At 37.1% G+C, this 17,263-nt stretch overlaps 1 protein-coding gene across 1 annotated transcript; it reads left to right on the forward strand.

Annotated features, from left to right (window-relative positions):
• The first annotated feature begins 983 nt into the window (after positions 1-983).
• LOC146748944 (uncharacterized) lies at positions 984-10,285 on the forward strand. Its single transcript, XM_085505796.1, has 4 exons — positions 984-1,083; positions 3,506-8,149; positions 8,470-8,575; positions 8,831-10,285. The coding sequence occupies exons 1-4, from the start codon at positions 1,026-1,028 to the stop codon at positions 9,021-9,023; spliced, it is 5,001 nt and encodes a 1,666-aa protein (XP_085361922.1). The 5' UTR covers positions 984-1,025; the 3' UTR covers positions 9,024-10,285.
• The last annotated feature ends 6,978 nt before the right edge of the window (positions 10,286-17,263 follow it).

Below are 17,263 nucleotides of genomic sequence, written 5' to 3' on the forward strand. Positions count from 1 at the left end.
GTAATCCTGGCCTCCATGTCCCAGTTAGATTAAAACATGGGCAGATTTAAACAACAAACTGAGGGCGCTGCTGGGATGGTCTCTAAGTCTAAGCCGCGTCCCGTCTTGCTTTAGAATGCCCTGTTTCGTTTATTATCGTTTTAGTCGACAAACGGGGTATAATAATAAGGATATACACAAAATATCGGAATATTACACTCAAATGGCGCAATGATGCTTATTCTAATAATATCTACTAGTGTTATTTCAAAATGATATAAATAGGATAACAACATTTCTGTCGACTATCGATAATCGTCTGTGGCAATGAATTCGAATGCGTGTCCACCGTCGCGTTTATTAAAATATGTTTTGAATCGTTGTCGAGCCGTTGTTGTGGGACCAAATTATAACACATTGGTTTTACACAGAGAACAATATGTAACTCAGGTTGCTGCATAAAGGCTAGGATCTTGCGCAAAATCATGATGGCGACCGTAAGTAACCGGATTTACAAATCTACAAATCTAACTACACGTACAAGTAAACAGTCATTCAATTGACCCTGTCAGGCTCAGTTAAGTTTCATGGTCGACGTGACTTTCCACACAGTGTTACCTCAAACGCATTAGTAGTTTTTGTCGTAAGTATGCCTATAGGGCGTTGCGACTTATGTCTGCTAAGCAACGGACGAACATTCGGTTTGAACTCGGTTTTAATAATACCTGACTGCTAGTGCCGATTAAAAACCGATTGTGTTTTGTTGAAAAGAATCAGTATCCGTGAAATTATTCTTACACACTTATGCTACACAATCAATATTAGAGAGAGGAAATATAATATGGAAGCAGGCTGGCGGCAGTTGAGTCGAAAACCTAATGCAATTAAAGTAAAGTAAAGAAACAATACATTTAAGTCCTAAGAGAAACGTAAATATATGCAGAAACCACCAAAGTGCCCAAGGCACAGTTGTTGAGAATGTTCTTATTAATCAGAATACAGTGGACATTATTTGGTGATGTAGTGTACTTCATTCGAGTTCAACCATGACTGTCCAATTCACTGTTAATTACGTGAACTGTTTTCTGATGTTCATAATCTTTGGTAAGTAGAAACCAGCAAAACGTATTGAGTGATGTTTTGTATGGTATATGTACAATGCAGATGTAATGATCCCGCCCGGGAAAAAAAGGCATGAAACGCTTGCAAACCCACTTCTTCAGAACCACTCAACACATTCATCGGAAATTTTGGTTTTAACATTCATGTATAAAGGGCACCAGTGTTTGAAATTTCATATTCCTATTGGTTTCGTGGGAATTCTCATAAAAAGAAAGTATTGTGCAAAAGTGCACGATGCCCCATACTTCTAGGGATACAGGTCACTTTAGCTCTCACTAGATTAACAACTAAAAATATGTCTAACAATTTCAATTTCACCAAAATACATCACAATGGTCATGTACTGTGCTTTACAGTTGGGATTGAATACAGACAGAAAGTACTCCAGCTTTAATCTTACACTGCTATGCAGACCAGAAATTGTGTAAGGTATAGGTTGATTGTTGCAAATCTCGCATCATTCTTGACAACCGTCGCTATACCTATCTGAGCCAATTAAACTCTAACTGTATTTCAAACTTCAAATTAATACTGGAAATGTGTTAAAGGTGATAGAACATCATTATCGTGTATTCACTCCTGTCACAAATTGTAATACATTTCAAAAAATCTTTAAAATGATTTATTTATTTGTCAAACACAAAAAAACATTTACAAGCTTGAAACAATAATAAGAAAATAACGAAAAGCAAGTACATTTGCTAGCAGGATGTCGTAATTGAAATGAATTATTATGGTCATGCATCGCCAATAACAGACTCCATATGTTTTTAAATGTTTCCATGGCTATATATTGCTTTGTTGGACAAAACATTTTTAAAGAAATCTATAAAGTTAAAGAAAAGTAAAGTTTTATTTCTTTACGGAAAAAATATGATTTCTGCGATCACTAACGCATGATTAAAAATGACACTTTAATTACAGCGACTTGTGACTGAATTGTGACTGTTGATACCAGTGTTTATAACCACCAGTTTTGAAAACCAGCAGTGCGCCATTGTCTCAAATGTTCCCACAAAAAATACACCAGTCATCTTCTCTAAAGTTCCCCCAATTTTAACCAATAATTTACAGCCCAAGAAAATTACACAAAATATTAAATTGAAATATTTTTGTTAATGAGTATGGAATTTATATATATTTATTTATTCTGCAATTTTCTTGTTAATGTGCACATGATTTCTTTTGTAAACCAAATTATAATTCTTGAATTGATGTCATTCAAATTTTACAATTTGAACCCTTTACAAACAAGCGTCTACCCATGAGCCTTTGCGTTTTTAGCGTGTGTTGTTATCGTCGCTTGAGACTCAATTCCCGCGCGTGCGCAGTTGACGACCTTCCAGCTTGAATTATTCATCAATGGTAAGTAAGCCCTCGCTGGATAATTTTTAATTGATTAATATGCTGAGAGAGCTGTCCATCATAACTAAGTTTACAACGGTAAAGTTCTTTGTAGAAATTATGTTGTAGACTTAAAATTTCTTTAGAAGAAGTAGTGAAATTATTGTCATTAGTTTTTAGCTTCCTGGTTTTGGTGAAATTCTGTTTTTCTAAATTCAATTTTCGATATCATCCTCTTTATTTCTATTTTGTCTTCCTTTACTTTTACTATAAATAATCGAAAAACATCTGATTTTAAACTTCAAAATCTTGAAGTTCCTTCATTTTAACAGTCAATCGTCGTTATTTTTCGTTGACCTAAAACTGACGTTATCCATAATATTTATATTTTTAGTGCAGATTTTGCGTGGTTTCGCACCAGTTTCCAGTCGTCTTCAAGGTGGCATCGCCTCTTTGTGGCTGCAGCCCCAAAGTTTGAAGAAATTCTTCACAGTAATGTGGAAATTCCTAACTTTCCTCTGGAAAATTATAAATTATAAGATTATTTCTTCTAGTTGTATTATAAAAATCATCCACTCGAATATCGATAGCTTTCCTGACCGCTGTGTTAACTTTGTGTGTCAATGTCCTTGCCATACTTTCTACTTCTTTCGACACAAAATCGACACTTCAACAATTTAATTGTCGCGGTCTTTCAATTTTACACCAAACGCATCTAATCTTTTTTCAACACCGACAACTGCACTATAGTATTGGGATAAGACCGTCAAGGTATCTACACCCTGCATCACGGTTTTCTCACAGATGGCATCTTCAGAGATGCCGTAAAACGAGCGTCAATTTGTTTTGACATTTAGTAACAACTCTGCCCGTTTTCTTGGCAGTATCTTTCCTTTTCAGCATCTGAAACACTATATTTTATAACAAAAAAGATAGCAGTTAGATTTCCTTCCACAGCTCATCACAACACGATGCTTTCCGGCGCCGTTGCATCATGGCCGTCTTTAAATCTAAATGTTATGAAATCACATATTCTCTCACTTACATTTTATTCCACTAGTTACCTTATCTCAATCCGAAGCTGGGAAAAATGGTATGGGAGAACATGGCCAGAGCAACAGTGGACATTCTACCGACGGTACAGATAGTGCAGACGAAGATGAAGAAGGACCTGTTGGTGGTGGACACAGTGGAATTACTGATACAAATAGTGGTCACCCCAATTACAGTTCGGATAGTGCAAGTAAAAATGAAGGAGGACATGGTGGAAATACTAATGCAAATAGTGGTGAAGAACATGGTCATAGTAATAGTGGTGGAGGACATGGCCAGAGTAACAGTGGTCACTCGACTGACAATTTAAGTAGTACAAGTGAAGATGAAGGAGGACCAGATGGTGGTGGACATGGTGGAAATAATAATGCAAATAGTGGTGAAGAACATGGTCATAGTAATAGTGGTGGAGGACATGGCCAGAGTAACAGTGGTCACTCGACTGACAATTTAAGTAGTACAAGTGAAGATGAAGGAGGACCAGATGGTGGTGGACATGGTGGAAATAATAATGCAAATAGTGGTGAAGAACATGGTCATAGTAATAGTGGTGGAGGACATGGCCAGAGTAACAGTGGTCACTCGACTGACAGTTCAAGTAGTACAGGTGAAGATGAAGGAGGACCAGATGGCGGTGGACATGGTGGAAATACTAATGCAAATAGTGGTGAAGAACATGGTCATAGTAATAGTGGTGGGGGACATGGCCAGAGTAACAGTGGTCACTCGACTGACAATTTAAGTAGTACAAGTGAAGATGAAGGAGGACCAGATGGTGGTGGACATGGTGGAAATAATAATGCAAATAGTGGTGAAGAACATGGTCATAGTAATAGTGGTGGAGGACATGGCCAGAGTAACAGTGGTCACTCGACTGACAATTTAAGTAGTACAAGTGAAGATGAAGGAGGACCAGATGGTGGTGGACATGGTGGAAATAATAATGCAAATAGTGGTGAAGAACATGGTCATAGTAATAGTGGTGGAGGACATGGCCAGAGTAACAGTGGTCACTCGACTGACAATTTAAGTAGTACAAGTGAAGATGAAGGAGGACCAGATGGTGGTGGACATGGTGGAAATAATAATGCAAATAGTGGTGAAGAACATGGTCATAGTAATAGTGGTGGAGGACATGGCCAGAGTAACAGTGGTCACTCGACTGACAATTTAAGTAGTACAAGTGAAGATGAAGGAGGACCAGATGGTGGTGGACATGGTGGAAATAATAATGCAAATAGTGGTGAAGAACATGGTCATAGTAATAGTGGTGGAGGACATGGCCAGAGTAACAGTGGTCACTCGACTGACAGTTCAAGTAGTACAGGTGAAGATGAAGGAGGACCAGATGGTGGTGGACATGGTGGAAATACTAATGCAAATAGTGGTGAAGAACATGGTCATAGTAATAGTGGTGGGGGACATGGCCAGAGTAACAGTGGTCACTCGACTGACAATTTAAGTAGTACAAGTGAAGATGAAGGAGGACCAGATGGTGGTGGACATGGTGGAAATAATAATGCAAATAGTGGTGAAGAACATGGTCATAGTAATAGTGGTGGAGGACATGGCCAGAGTAACAGTGGTCACTCAACTGACAATTTAAGTAGTACAAGTGAAGATGAAGGAGGACCAGATGGTGGTGGACATGGTGGAAATAATAATGCAAATAGTGGTGAAGAACATGGTCATAGTAATAGTGGTGGAGGACATGGCCAGAGTAACAGTGGTCACTCGACTGACAATTTAAGTAGTACAAGTGAAGATGAAGGAGGACCAGATGGTGGTGGACATGGTGGAAATAATAATGCAAATAGTGGTGAAGAACATGGTCATAGTAATAGTGGTGGAGGACATGGCCAGAGTAACAGTGGTCACTCGACTGACAGTTCAAGTAGTACAGGTGAAGATGAAGGAGGACCAGATGGTGGTGGACATGGTGGAAATAATCATGCAAATAGTGGTGAAGAACATAGTCATAGTAATAGTGGTGTAGGACATGGCCTGAGTAACAGTGGTTACTCGACTGACAATTTAAGTAGTACAAGTGAAGATGAAGGAGGACCAGATGATGGTGGACATGGTGGAAATAATAATGCAAATAGTGGTGGAGAACATGGTCATAGTAATAGTGGTCACTCCACTGACAGTATAAGTAGTACAGGTGAAGATGAAGGAGGACCAGATGGTGGTGGACATGGTGGAAATACTAATGCAAATAGTGGTGAAGAACATGGTCATAGTAATAGTGGTGGAGGACATGGCCAGAGTAACAGTGGTCACTCGACTGACAATTTAAGTAGTACAAGTGAAGATGAAGGAGGACCAGATGGTGGTGGACATGGTGGAAATAATAATGCAAATAGTGGTGAAGAACATGGTCATAGTAATAGTGGTGGGGGACATGGCCAGAGTAACAGTGGTCACTCGACTGACAGTTCAAGTAGTACAGGTGAAGATGAAGGAGGACCAGATGGTGGTGGACATGGTGGAAATAATAATGCAAATAGTGGTGAAGAACATGGTCATAGTAATAGTGGTGGAGGACATGGCCAGAGTAACAGTGGTCACTCGACTGACAGTTTAAGTAGTCCACGTGAAGATGAAGGAGAACCAGATGGTGGTGGACATGGTGGAAATACTAATGTAAATAGTGCTGGAGAACATGGCCAGAGTAACAGTGGTCACTCTACTGACAATTTAAGTAGTACAGGTGAAGATGAGGGAGGACCAGATGGTGGTGGACATGGTGGAAATAATAATGCAAATAGTGGTGAAGAACATTTTCATAGTAATAGTGGTGGAGGACATGGCCAGAGTAACAGTGGTCACTCAACTGACAGTTTAAGTAGTACAGGTGAAGATGAAGAAGGACCAGATGGTGGTGGACATGGTGGAAATAATAATGCAAATAGTGGTGAAGAACATGTTCATAGTAATAGTGGTGGAGGACATGGCCAGAGTAACAGTGGTCACTCAACTGACGGTTCAAATAGTACAGGTGAAGATGAAGTAGGACCAGATGGTGGTGGACATGGTGGAAATAATAATGCAAATAGTGGTGAAGATCATGGTCATGGTAATAGTGGTGGAGGACATGGCCAGAGTAACAGTGGTCACTCAACTGACAATTTAAGTAGTACAGGTGAAGATGAAGGAGGACCAGATGGTGGTGGACATGGTGGAAATAATAATGCAAATAGTGGTGAAGAACATGTTCATAGTAATAGTGGTGGGGGACATAGCCAGAGTAACAGTGGTCAGTCGACTGACAGTTCAAGTAGTACAGGTGAAGATGAAGTAGGACCAGATGGTGGTGGACATGGTGGAAATAATAATGCAAATAGTGGTGAAGATCATGGTCATAGTAATAGTGGTCACTCCACTGACAGTTTAAGTAGTACAGGTGAAGATGAAGGAGGACCAGATGATAGTGGACATGGTGGAAATACTAATGCAAATAGTGGTGAAGAACATGGTCATAGTACTAGTGGTGGAGGACATGGCCAGAGTAACAGTGGTCACTCGACTGACAATTTAAGTAGTACAAGTGAAGATGAAGGAGGACCAGATGGTGGTGGACATGGTGGAAATAATAATGCAAATAGTGGTGAAGAACATGGTCATAGTACTAGTGGTGGAGGACATAGCCAGAGTAACAGTGGTCACTCGATCGACAGTTCAAGTAGTACAGGTGAAGATGAAGGAGGACCAGATGGTGGTGGACATGATGAAAATAATAATGCAAATAGTGGTGAAGAACATGGTCATAGTAATAGTGGTGGAGGACATGGCCAGAGTAATAGTGGTCACTCGACTGACAATTTAAGTAGTACAAGTGAAGATGAAGGAGGACCAGATGGTGGTGGACATGGTGGAAATAATAATGCAAATAGTGGTGGAGGACATAGCCAGAGTAACAGTGGTCACTCGACTGACAGTTCAAGTAGTACATGTGATGATGATGAAGGAGGACCAGATGGTGGTGGACATGGTGGAAATAATAATGCAAATAGTGGTGAAGAACATGGTCAGAGTAACAGTGGCTACTCCACTGCTAGTTTAGGTAGTGTATATGAAGATGAAGAAGTTGGTTTCGGAGATGTTGCAAATACAAAAGCAAATGGTGGTGGAGAACATGGACAGAGTAACAGTGGTCATTCCGCTGACAGTTTAAGTAGTGCAGATGAATATGAAGAAGGACCAGATGGCGGTGGACATGGTAGAAATACTACTACAAATGGTGGTGGAGAACATAATCAGAATAACACTGGTCACATCACTGACAGTTTGAATATTGCAGATGAAGAAGGAGAACAACCGATTGATGGTGTACATAGTGGAATCACTAATACAAATGGTAATGGGGATCTGGGCCAGAGTAGCAGTGGTCAATCAAGTGATAATCCAGGTAGAGCAGATGAAGAAGATGAAGGTCAAATAGAGGGAACTCAAGGTGGTAATATAAATGATAATGAAGAACAGGATGAGAAAAATGGTCAACTATTAAATGTTGAAAATGTACATGAAGTTCATGAGCAGGTACTTACAACACCCACCTATAACAATATTTGGTTCAAAAGTGTTGTTCCTGTAGGAGGTGATGTTGGAGCACAGCATGCAGGTCTAACTACCCAAAAAGTATTTGAAGGTGAGTATTAATCATTCAATCACTGTAACGTATCAACTTTCAGAATAGAATTTTTTCGAGTGTATTCATCTGTTCTTAAATTTAAACTTGCCATGGAATTTATTGGTTATTTTGTGATTGTGCACGCCAATATAGATCAAATATATAAGCGAAAAAGGAGAAATTAAAATCAATGAATAATGATTAACTTTTTCCACATGGTCTTGGATTCACTTGGATCACATGTCACATTATGTCACTGACAATGTGTTGAGGAAATAAATAAATCATAATAGATCATATGATTAAATCAGAAAACAATTATTTTTTTGGGTTTTCAGAAATGAACAGCATCATTTCGGAGAGTTCTACTGTTGCAATCAGTATAGCAGCTGCTGTTGGTGTAGGAGGGATATTCGCTGTTGTGGGAAGACACTTGTACAAGAGGTATATGCTAGACTAACCAATTCACCAGGGAAAAGGGTCGTTTTCTGTCTGTTAAAATGATCGATGAAGATTCACTGCATGTGTATTTTACAATGTGATCAATAGTAGAATAAAAGTCAATTTCTCCTACGCCAATTAATTAAGATCACTTTTTATCATAATGACGATGACAATGATGCTCGTCTTCATTTAATTGAATTAATGAATAACTCTTTGATTGTAATTGATGAATATTAATGATTACGTTATTTCCAGAATGACAAATAAGGTGTCATACCAAGCACAATCACCGACATCGAGCCAATCGGATTTGGTGAACGAGAACAGTGATGGGGATGTAGAATCGGCAGAGAAGAACGACAATGGGGCAACGGGAGCAGATGAAATAAAGGACTTGTATAAAGATCATGGTTTTCATTGCTCCTCTATTCCCGTAGTGAATATATAGACTGATTACCATATACTAATGTTTTTTTTTAATTTTTGTTGTTTTGAACTTTATTTAAATGCAGTACTTCAAAATTGTTTCTACTTGTTGTTCACACCAATATAAAATAATATATTCTTTGCTTGATTTTGGTGACTCAATGCACTTTGGGTAATCCAATACACTTGTGTCCAAATGGCCCCGTATGTCTCACACACACCCGCTCTGTCCCTGTTTAATAGAACAAACTCCACTCTTTATAACTGTGCCCTGATCAATGTAGTATTGTGTTTAGTTGTAAACATATTTGACTCAGTCATTGTTTTTGTAGTGTCATACCAAGTTACCAACCCATTTGAATGAACCATTAAGTTCCAGATGTATTGTTGAACAACAATTTTGTTTTCGACTATGATTAATTCACTATGATATACCTATATTTACTATAGTATACCTATAATTTACTATATTATCCCTATATGTACTATATTGTACCTATATGTACTATAGTATACCTATATGTGCTATATTATACCTATAAGTACTATAGTATACCTACAATGTACTATATTATACCTATAATTCACTATAATATACATATAATTTACTATATTATACCTATATGTACTATAGTATACCTACAATGTACTATATTATACCTATATGTACTATAGTATACCTACATGTACTATAGTATATCTATAATTTACTATATTATACCTATAATTTACTATAGTAAACCTATAATTCACTATATTATACCTATATGTACTATATTATACCTATATGTACTATAGCATATCTATAATTTACTATAGTATACCTATAATTTACTATAGTATACCTTTTGTGTGGTTAAATTTTACATTTTGCTATGAAGTGGATACTCTAGGTTAGGCTTGACAAAATACTTTCTATGTTAATACACACAATGAATCAATAAATTGATTAATATTGCTAATTATAATGTTGTGCTAACATATATGTCTTGCAATTATATCCGGCGACTGACTTAGTTACTACTCAATAATGTCGATTTCCTGATTATTTAACATTTAGCGTTCTATGCGTTTTATAAACTAACGTGTGTGTGTAAATACATAACATTGGTATTGATGTCGTTTGTGACAGCATTTTTTTATTTCAACATTAAAGTACACTTCATGTAGTATATTGGTCTTATTAGCATATTTCCCGCGCTTGTAGTTAACGCATGCGCTTTGTACCTGGGTTGGTGAAACCATGTTTTGAATAAAGTAAAGTCTATCGTTTGTTCCTGCAAACTTTGGTTTGTTTAATCTCTGCCTTACCACAGGCCACGACACTTCATCAGATTCTTAACAAGTTAACCAAATTGTTGAATCATTCTTGATGTTTTTCATAACTTTTCATGTTATCTGTCTTGTATTGTCATTTTAGCTTCCAAAACGCACGTTTTATTTGTTCATTTCTTCTATGTATTCCCTGCTTCTTTCAAAGTGTCCTTACACAATTTAATTTCATAGGGTGCATCTATGTACGAATCATTACTGACATTTGTTAGTTCTCAGATGTCTTATAATTTTTCTCGAAATTATGTATTTGTTACATGCATATAAGGGTGTACATTGAAGTTGTCAAATGTTTTCATTTGATTAATATTTGTTTCTGGTGCGGCTGCCGGGGTTCATGATTCTGACTCATCAAAAACTGTGGATATTACACATAACACAAATAATCGTATAATTTCCCACATACCAGCTAACTGAAAATATATAATTTCAAGACTGGTGCCTTCAGTATAGTTATCAATTCAGTTTCTTTAATTGGTTGTCAGACAGCAACACACAATAATCAAATTTACAGTTATTATGACGCAATCAAACATTTTTCTAGTTTGATTACGTAGTGCCCAGTTATCAAGAATCACGTCACTTACGCTTTTGAGTAAAGTTAAAGAATATGGTTCCATGAGAGATGTGTGTTAGTGAACGTTAGCAGAGCAAGCTATTCACAAATACTCCATTGTCCTGGGTAGACTTTGTCTGCATGGCTGGCAGCTAACAGTTTCAAACTGCTGTATTGCGTATGACACCTGAATAACCAAACCAGAGCTTCGTTGGTATTTTTGTTGGTGGAATTTTGAAATGACATATTGACACATAATGGATCCAGTTGGAACAACTTTTTCAATATTATCTGCCTCAATGAGCTTTCATCTGTTAATATCTGTGATAATACAGTAAAGGGCGGTGGTCGCTGCGTCACGCATGCGCGAGACATGGGTCTCATATAAACAGAGATAGCGACTTTGACTGTTCGAGTACAAGCTGAGACGTTACCAAGGTGATTGGAAAGTATCGAAGGAATGACCGGCTATAACTAGTGCATGTCGCGCCCAGGTCAAAACTCGTACTTGTGATTTCCATTAGAAGAGCGCATTTGATTGTGGGAAAATCATTGTTTATTAACACAAATGTCGCACATGCACGACGCGGCGACTATCTCTCTTTAATAAACTTGACAAACATAAATTAGAATAACAAACGGCTCCACATAATATGAAGGGAATGTTTCTCAGTTTATATCTGTATCAGTTAGTCTAAAGTCAAATTTGAAGAAGCATGCCAAAGTGCGAAATATTTTTTTTTCCTTTCAAGCAATATGCTACCAAAATACAAGACTAACCAAGCTTGTTTATCCCACCATAAATACATTACGTTTGAATTTTACTATTTCCTAATGGACAATTTGCCAACCGCCGCAAGTATGTTTATCATGCATCTCCATAGAACAATCCATTAACGTTTTCATTAATTTGTCGTGTATAAACGTATCTAGGAGCACGAATTTAGCACGTCGTTTAATCACATAAATCTTAGCAATGAAAATTGGACATTTGTAATTGTACCTTGATTTCTTGCGCTTTTAATAATAACGAGAAAGGGCCATTTAACAGCTGCGGAGAGAAGTCTACATACATTATGCAATATGGAGACAATGAGTCGAGTACCCAAATTAAAACAAACTTAAACAAGGTTTTCTATTTTCTGAAATCACATATCACAATCACAATCGAAGTTATATACATGGTCAGAACGACCTACCCCGTTATGAACTTCTACATTGTCAAACATGTCCAATATACAGTGAGGAACAGTGCATCTAAGCAATAAAAATGACAGGCATATTTAACGACCATGAAAGATGAAACAAGACAATCACACTGAAAACTTGGCAAATGTCCTTCGCCACTGTAAGCAGACGAGCTTCCCAGTCGCACTGCCCCCAAACATAATGTAGCGAGTAGTGAATGCGCTGTAGTTGGACATGCTCAATTCGAATCTCTTACATCACAAACAATTAAATTCCACACACACAAAAATCTAGTATAATCATTGTCAGAAAAATCTACCCAGTTACGAACTTCCCCGGGTAATGATGGATATTGTACTCAACTCGGTAGAACGAAACCATTTGGCCATTATATATTCTGATTGCTTTCGTTTATAAACTATTTTTTGTATCATATTATTCTCTTTATTATTCCCATTATTGATAATTATACGCTTCTAGGGCAATTGTGCTACAACGTCCATGTACTTCAGATAAGCAATTGGTCTGTTGATCTGTCGGTGACGGCGTGTGTGAACATAACCTCATTGCATATGTCACATCAGGTGAGTTGTATAACTCGTCAGTTCTGAGTAAATTTCCGGGTACTATCCGCCAATAATTTACCACACCCGACTCGATGAATGGTAGCTTCGTTTTCTGAGTCGGGGATGGTTTTTGTCTACGTTATACGGCGGGCATCACTCATGTCTGCTGACATATTGTATGCACTAGATATAGATAAAAATATGCCAAAAACTGTCATATACAATCAAAACTACGGTTTTGCCATAAGGAACAGCATTTTATATGGAAAATCACCGGAAATTAAAGATCACTGAAAAGTAAATGTACGGAACAACCCCAGGGTGTACAAATGTCGTGCGGTATAACATTACATTATTATTTGTATTCTATACGGGACTTATCCCTCGTCGAATTTTTCATTTGTTAATGTACATACGTAATCATTGTGCCATCATTGTTAATAATTGTGTACGCCATCGCTTAAATAAAAAGAAGATTTTGTTTCACATGTATCTCCTCGTAACTACAGCCACTACTACTTTTCGAAAACGACGCAATGGTGGAAATGCTCATATTTCAATAAGGTACGTACACAAAGTATTTTTGTCTTGTTTCTCGACGTTTTGTGAACACTACATTGCTTACGATTTTATGATTTTGTTCCCAGCTTTGTTCTAAACTTTTCTCAAATATTTCATATTAGAAGCATGGTTGAAAAACCCGTCAGACCTCGGTATGCTTGTGGATGAAGTATGTTTTTTTTTCTAAAAACACATTGCCCAATTCAAAGTCAATATTGTAATGATGAATAACACAAATCTGATTTGAAAGTGAAATATATACGCATTACCGACCAACCTTTAACATACTAAAAACAAAAACTGTTTTTTCTATTGCGAAGTGGAATTAACTATTAAACAATAATAGACTGCATTGGTTTTTTGTTACAAAGAAAATGGTACTGAACAAGCAATAAGAAATTATATATATTAATGGCAACCAACGACCTTCTTTATACACACTGTTAATCTGGGCATTACTATCATGTTTTTTTTTCAGTGAAACACACAGACAATCACGACAGTCGTATTTTATTTAGTCGGAGTAAATACAACTCTTTTTGACGAGGAGTGTGTTGTGTTTTCATCTGTCAGTTTCAACATGTACTTTATTGTCAGAAATTCGAAATTTACATAATTGATTTTGGAGATACGACTTGTCAATTAATGATAAACATCATCTGAGACAGTATTACACCTTAATCCAAAACGTACCCAGTTTCGAAAACACCAGTGTCATTATATAATTAGTCGCGAGTTATGGTGGTGTTTGTGCATTTTGAAGTGAATGCTATTCCCAAAACTAGAAATCCACTCAGCAATAAAGATGTTGTTGTCTTTCCAGCTAGATATATTTGGGTAGTATTCCACTATACAGAACTCGATAAATAATTTCAACGAGACAACGATAATCGCCTACTACGTCTAAACACCAGTTTTGTACAATTTCAATCTTACCCGCATATCTAAATATCATAATCTTAAATATTTAGAGACTAAATTTTAGCTTGGTTGTGTACAGTGGTAGTCTATCGAGTAATTTCGGTGAACCTGTAGACCGAGGGGCACAGAAGTGTGTAATAGATGCAATATAGACATCTGTAGTTCTAATGATTCAGCTAAGTCAGTGGTAGATAAAAGGAAACATATTCACATATAACAAATTTCACGCCTAAAAATCAGCTAATACTAATCCTCGAACAATTTAATAATTGAATGATGCATGCGTGTAACAATAGAGCATGAATGAATCATCAGTCATAGTGTAACATATTTTATCATGCATGGTACATACACTTTTACATATTCTTGAAGACGACTGAGATAGAAATGGGATCACTGGCAAAAATTAATTTTCTATTGATGGTTTTAATCAGTATTTCGCTTACATTTATGAAGCACGAGAAACAGGAGAAAGATCGACAAGAATACTTTGATAATGGCAAGAAGAATGGACTGAGAGTGTCAAATCAACACAGGAAAAATACTCTTCTACCAATTGGACAAACTCCAAAGCAGACTCGGCGTTGGAAAAGAGATGATAAGCCGTCATATACAGATGACGAGCTTGGCAGTACATCCAGATGGACACCCTTAGGAGAATTGGCGTCTACTGTTGAAACATATGCCCAGTACGACGCGGTTCCGTCATGTCATAGTCGAAATGGTGACCGTGTGTTAAATTCGTGTTACATTGGTAGCAACCCAATCTGCAATGCACCAACAAATATATACGAACCGTTTCCTAATTATCGTTGGATGTGTAACTGTAACATTGATTGCATCAAGCACGGAGACTGCTGTCCTGATTTCGTTGACGCATGTATAACGAACGGTTCAAACAGTATCCTGGCTGATGGTTTGCTCCAAATGGGATTCGATCCTTACGATAGCGTATTTTCTGATTGTTTACCAATTGCCCCGGAAAACATTTTGTTGTCAGTGGTTACAAAATGCCCACAAGATGAAATAGTCGGCAGTAAGTTACATAAGATGTGCAGAAATGTCAATAAAGGTTAGAACATTATTTGTTCATGTTTTACCCATAATCATGTATTCATCACATAATGTATTCATGTTTTACCCATAATCATGTATTCATCACATAATGTATTCATGTTTTACCCATAATCATTTATTCATCACATAATGTATTCATGTTTTACCCATAATCATGTATTCATCACATAATTTATTTGTGTTTTACCCATAATCGCGTATTCATCACATAATGTATTCATGTTTTACCCATCATCATGCATTCATCACATAATGTATTCATGTTTTACCAATAATCATTAATTCATCACATAATGTATTCATGTTTTACCCATAATCATTTATTCATCACATAATGTATTCGTGTTTTAGCCATAATCATGTATTCATCACATTATGTATTCATGTTTTACCCATAATCATCTATTCATCATATAATGTATTCGTGTTTTACCCATAATTATGTATTCATCACATAATGTATCATGTTTTACCCATAATCATGTATTCATCACATAATGTATTCATGTTTTACCCATAATCATGTATTCATCACATAATGTATTCATGTTTTCATGACTATGTGAAAGAATTAATTTGAGTGTTATTAAACCTTCACGTAAGAGGTACCAATTTCGGGGACTTCTCCACCTTTCTATCGAACAAATACACACAGAGAATCGAATCGTTTCAACCTCTCATCTCAGCGCCACATCGGAACTCTCCCAAGATCGCGTTAAGACGCGTGTGTCTCGTAGTGAGCTTGCTACAACTCTGAGATCGGCTTTATTCACTTCTTAACCAATTACAGAGAAGCTTAAGAGCTCGAGGCGTGGCCTCCACACATATAACCAATCACGCAAAGTAATCAACACGCCATAATGTCAGACATAACTCTCATACTTATAGGCGCCACAAGGGCTAAAACAACACTTCATAGTCGACCATTATATCAGCCAGTTGTTCAATTTACTAATTCTCTAACATACGAATGAACCTGATCATGACAAGTTACGAGCAGGTGTGGATTATCCAGAGATCATCAGTGAAAGTCGCTATTACTGCAAAAAGCAGTCTCAGCTAAACACATGAAAATATAAATCATAACACTTCCCTCCTCTCAAACTAGGATTATGCTTCCTGGCATATGCCTCACAAATCAAAGACATCGGCATTCACTCAACATTCGTCATACAGGTCAAATACAATACTAATAGAAGGTATAGATCAAAAGAGTAAAAACAAGGATTAAGTATAATAGATAGAAAGTCACAAAAATCAAGGGTTATAAATCTAAATATCCTACTCTTCCAGGGAGGGGCTCAAACCGTCCCGTTTTCTCAAAACGGTCCGCCGACATATGCCCTTTGCTGCACTGTCTCCCGTTACTAAGGTTACAAACTCTATATCAAAAGGTCAACAACTAAGGTGGGGCGGTGTAACCACGCGATCAGCCAATCGCTGCTGTCAACAGCATAATCACATGATTACCAGGGTGTGTCTCTCGTTTAAAGCATTGCAAACGGTCACTACTAATCAATGAATAAACAATCTATTAATAAAACTCCTGTCATAATCTTCAAACTGAACACATGAGTCATCGAATCTAAACAATATATTAACAGCGTCGGATTGTAATGCGAAAAAGAAGTCGCTATCACAACACGTTTCTTCTCTGACAATCAAAATAAAAAAAGGACTAAAAGCACAAACCACTACTAAGTTACATATAATCCTGGCAATTATGAACAAAAGCTTGCGATCATCAACCAATACGTACATGCTCTTAAAACTCTGAAAAACTCTTTGGGGCAATATTCTACCCCTCATATTCCGTACTCATAACCTCATACAAACAACATAAAACTTCACAAAACCCATAACAATGTGTTGCAAATACTTTGTCTACTGAAACGCTTAAATCATTATAATGATAACGTAACTAAATATCAGTTCAAAACAAAGATCTGGGCGCTCACATACATACAATTCAATATCACAAAAAAAAAGTTCAAAAAAACGGTAGTAAAAACCAATCAATATGTTACATAACTGAGCAAAAGAGCCGGGATTCTGAAAAAG

This window comes from Saccoglossus kowalevskii, chromosome 2 (assembly GCF_978046115.1).
Source record: "Saccoglossus kowalevskii chromosome 2, keSacKowa6.1, whole genome shotgun sequence".
NCBI lineage: Eukaryota > Metazoa > Hemichordata > Enteropneusta > Harrimaniidae > Saccoglossus > Saccoglossus kowalevskii.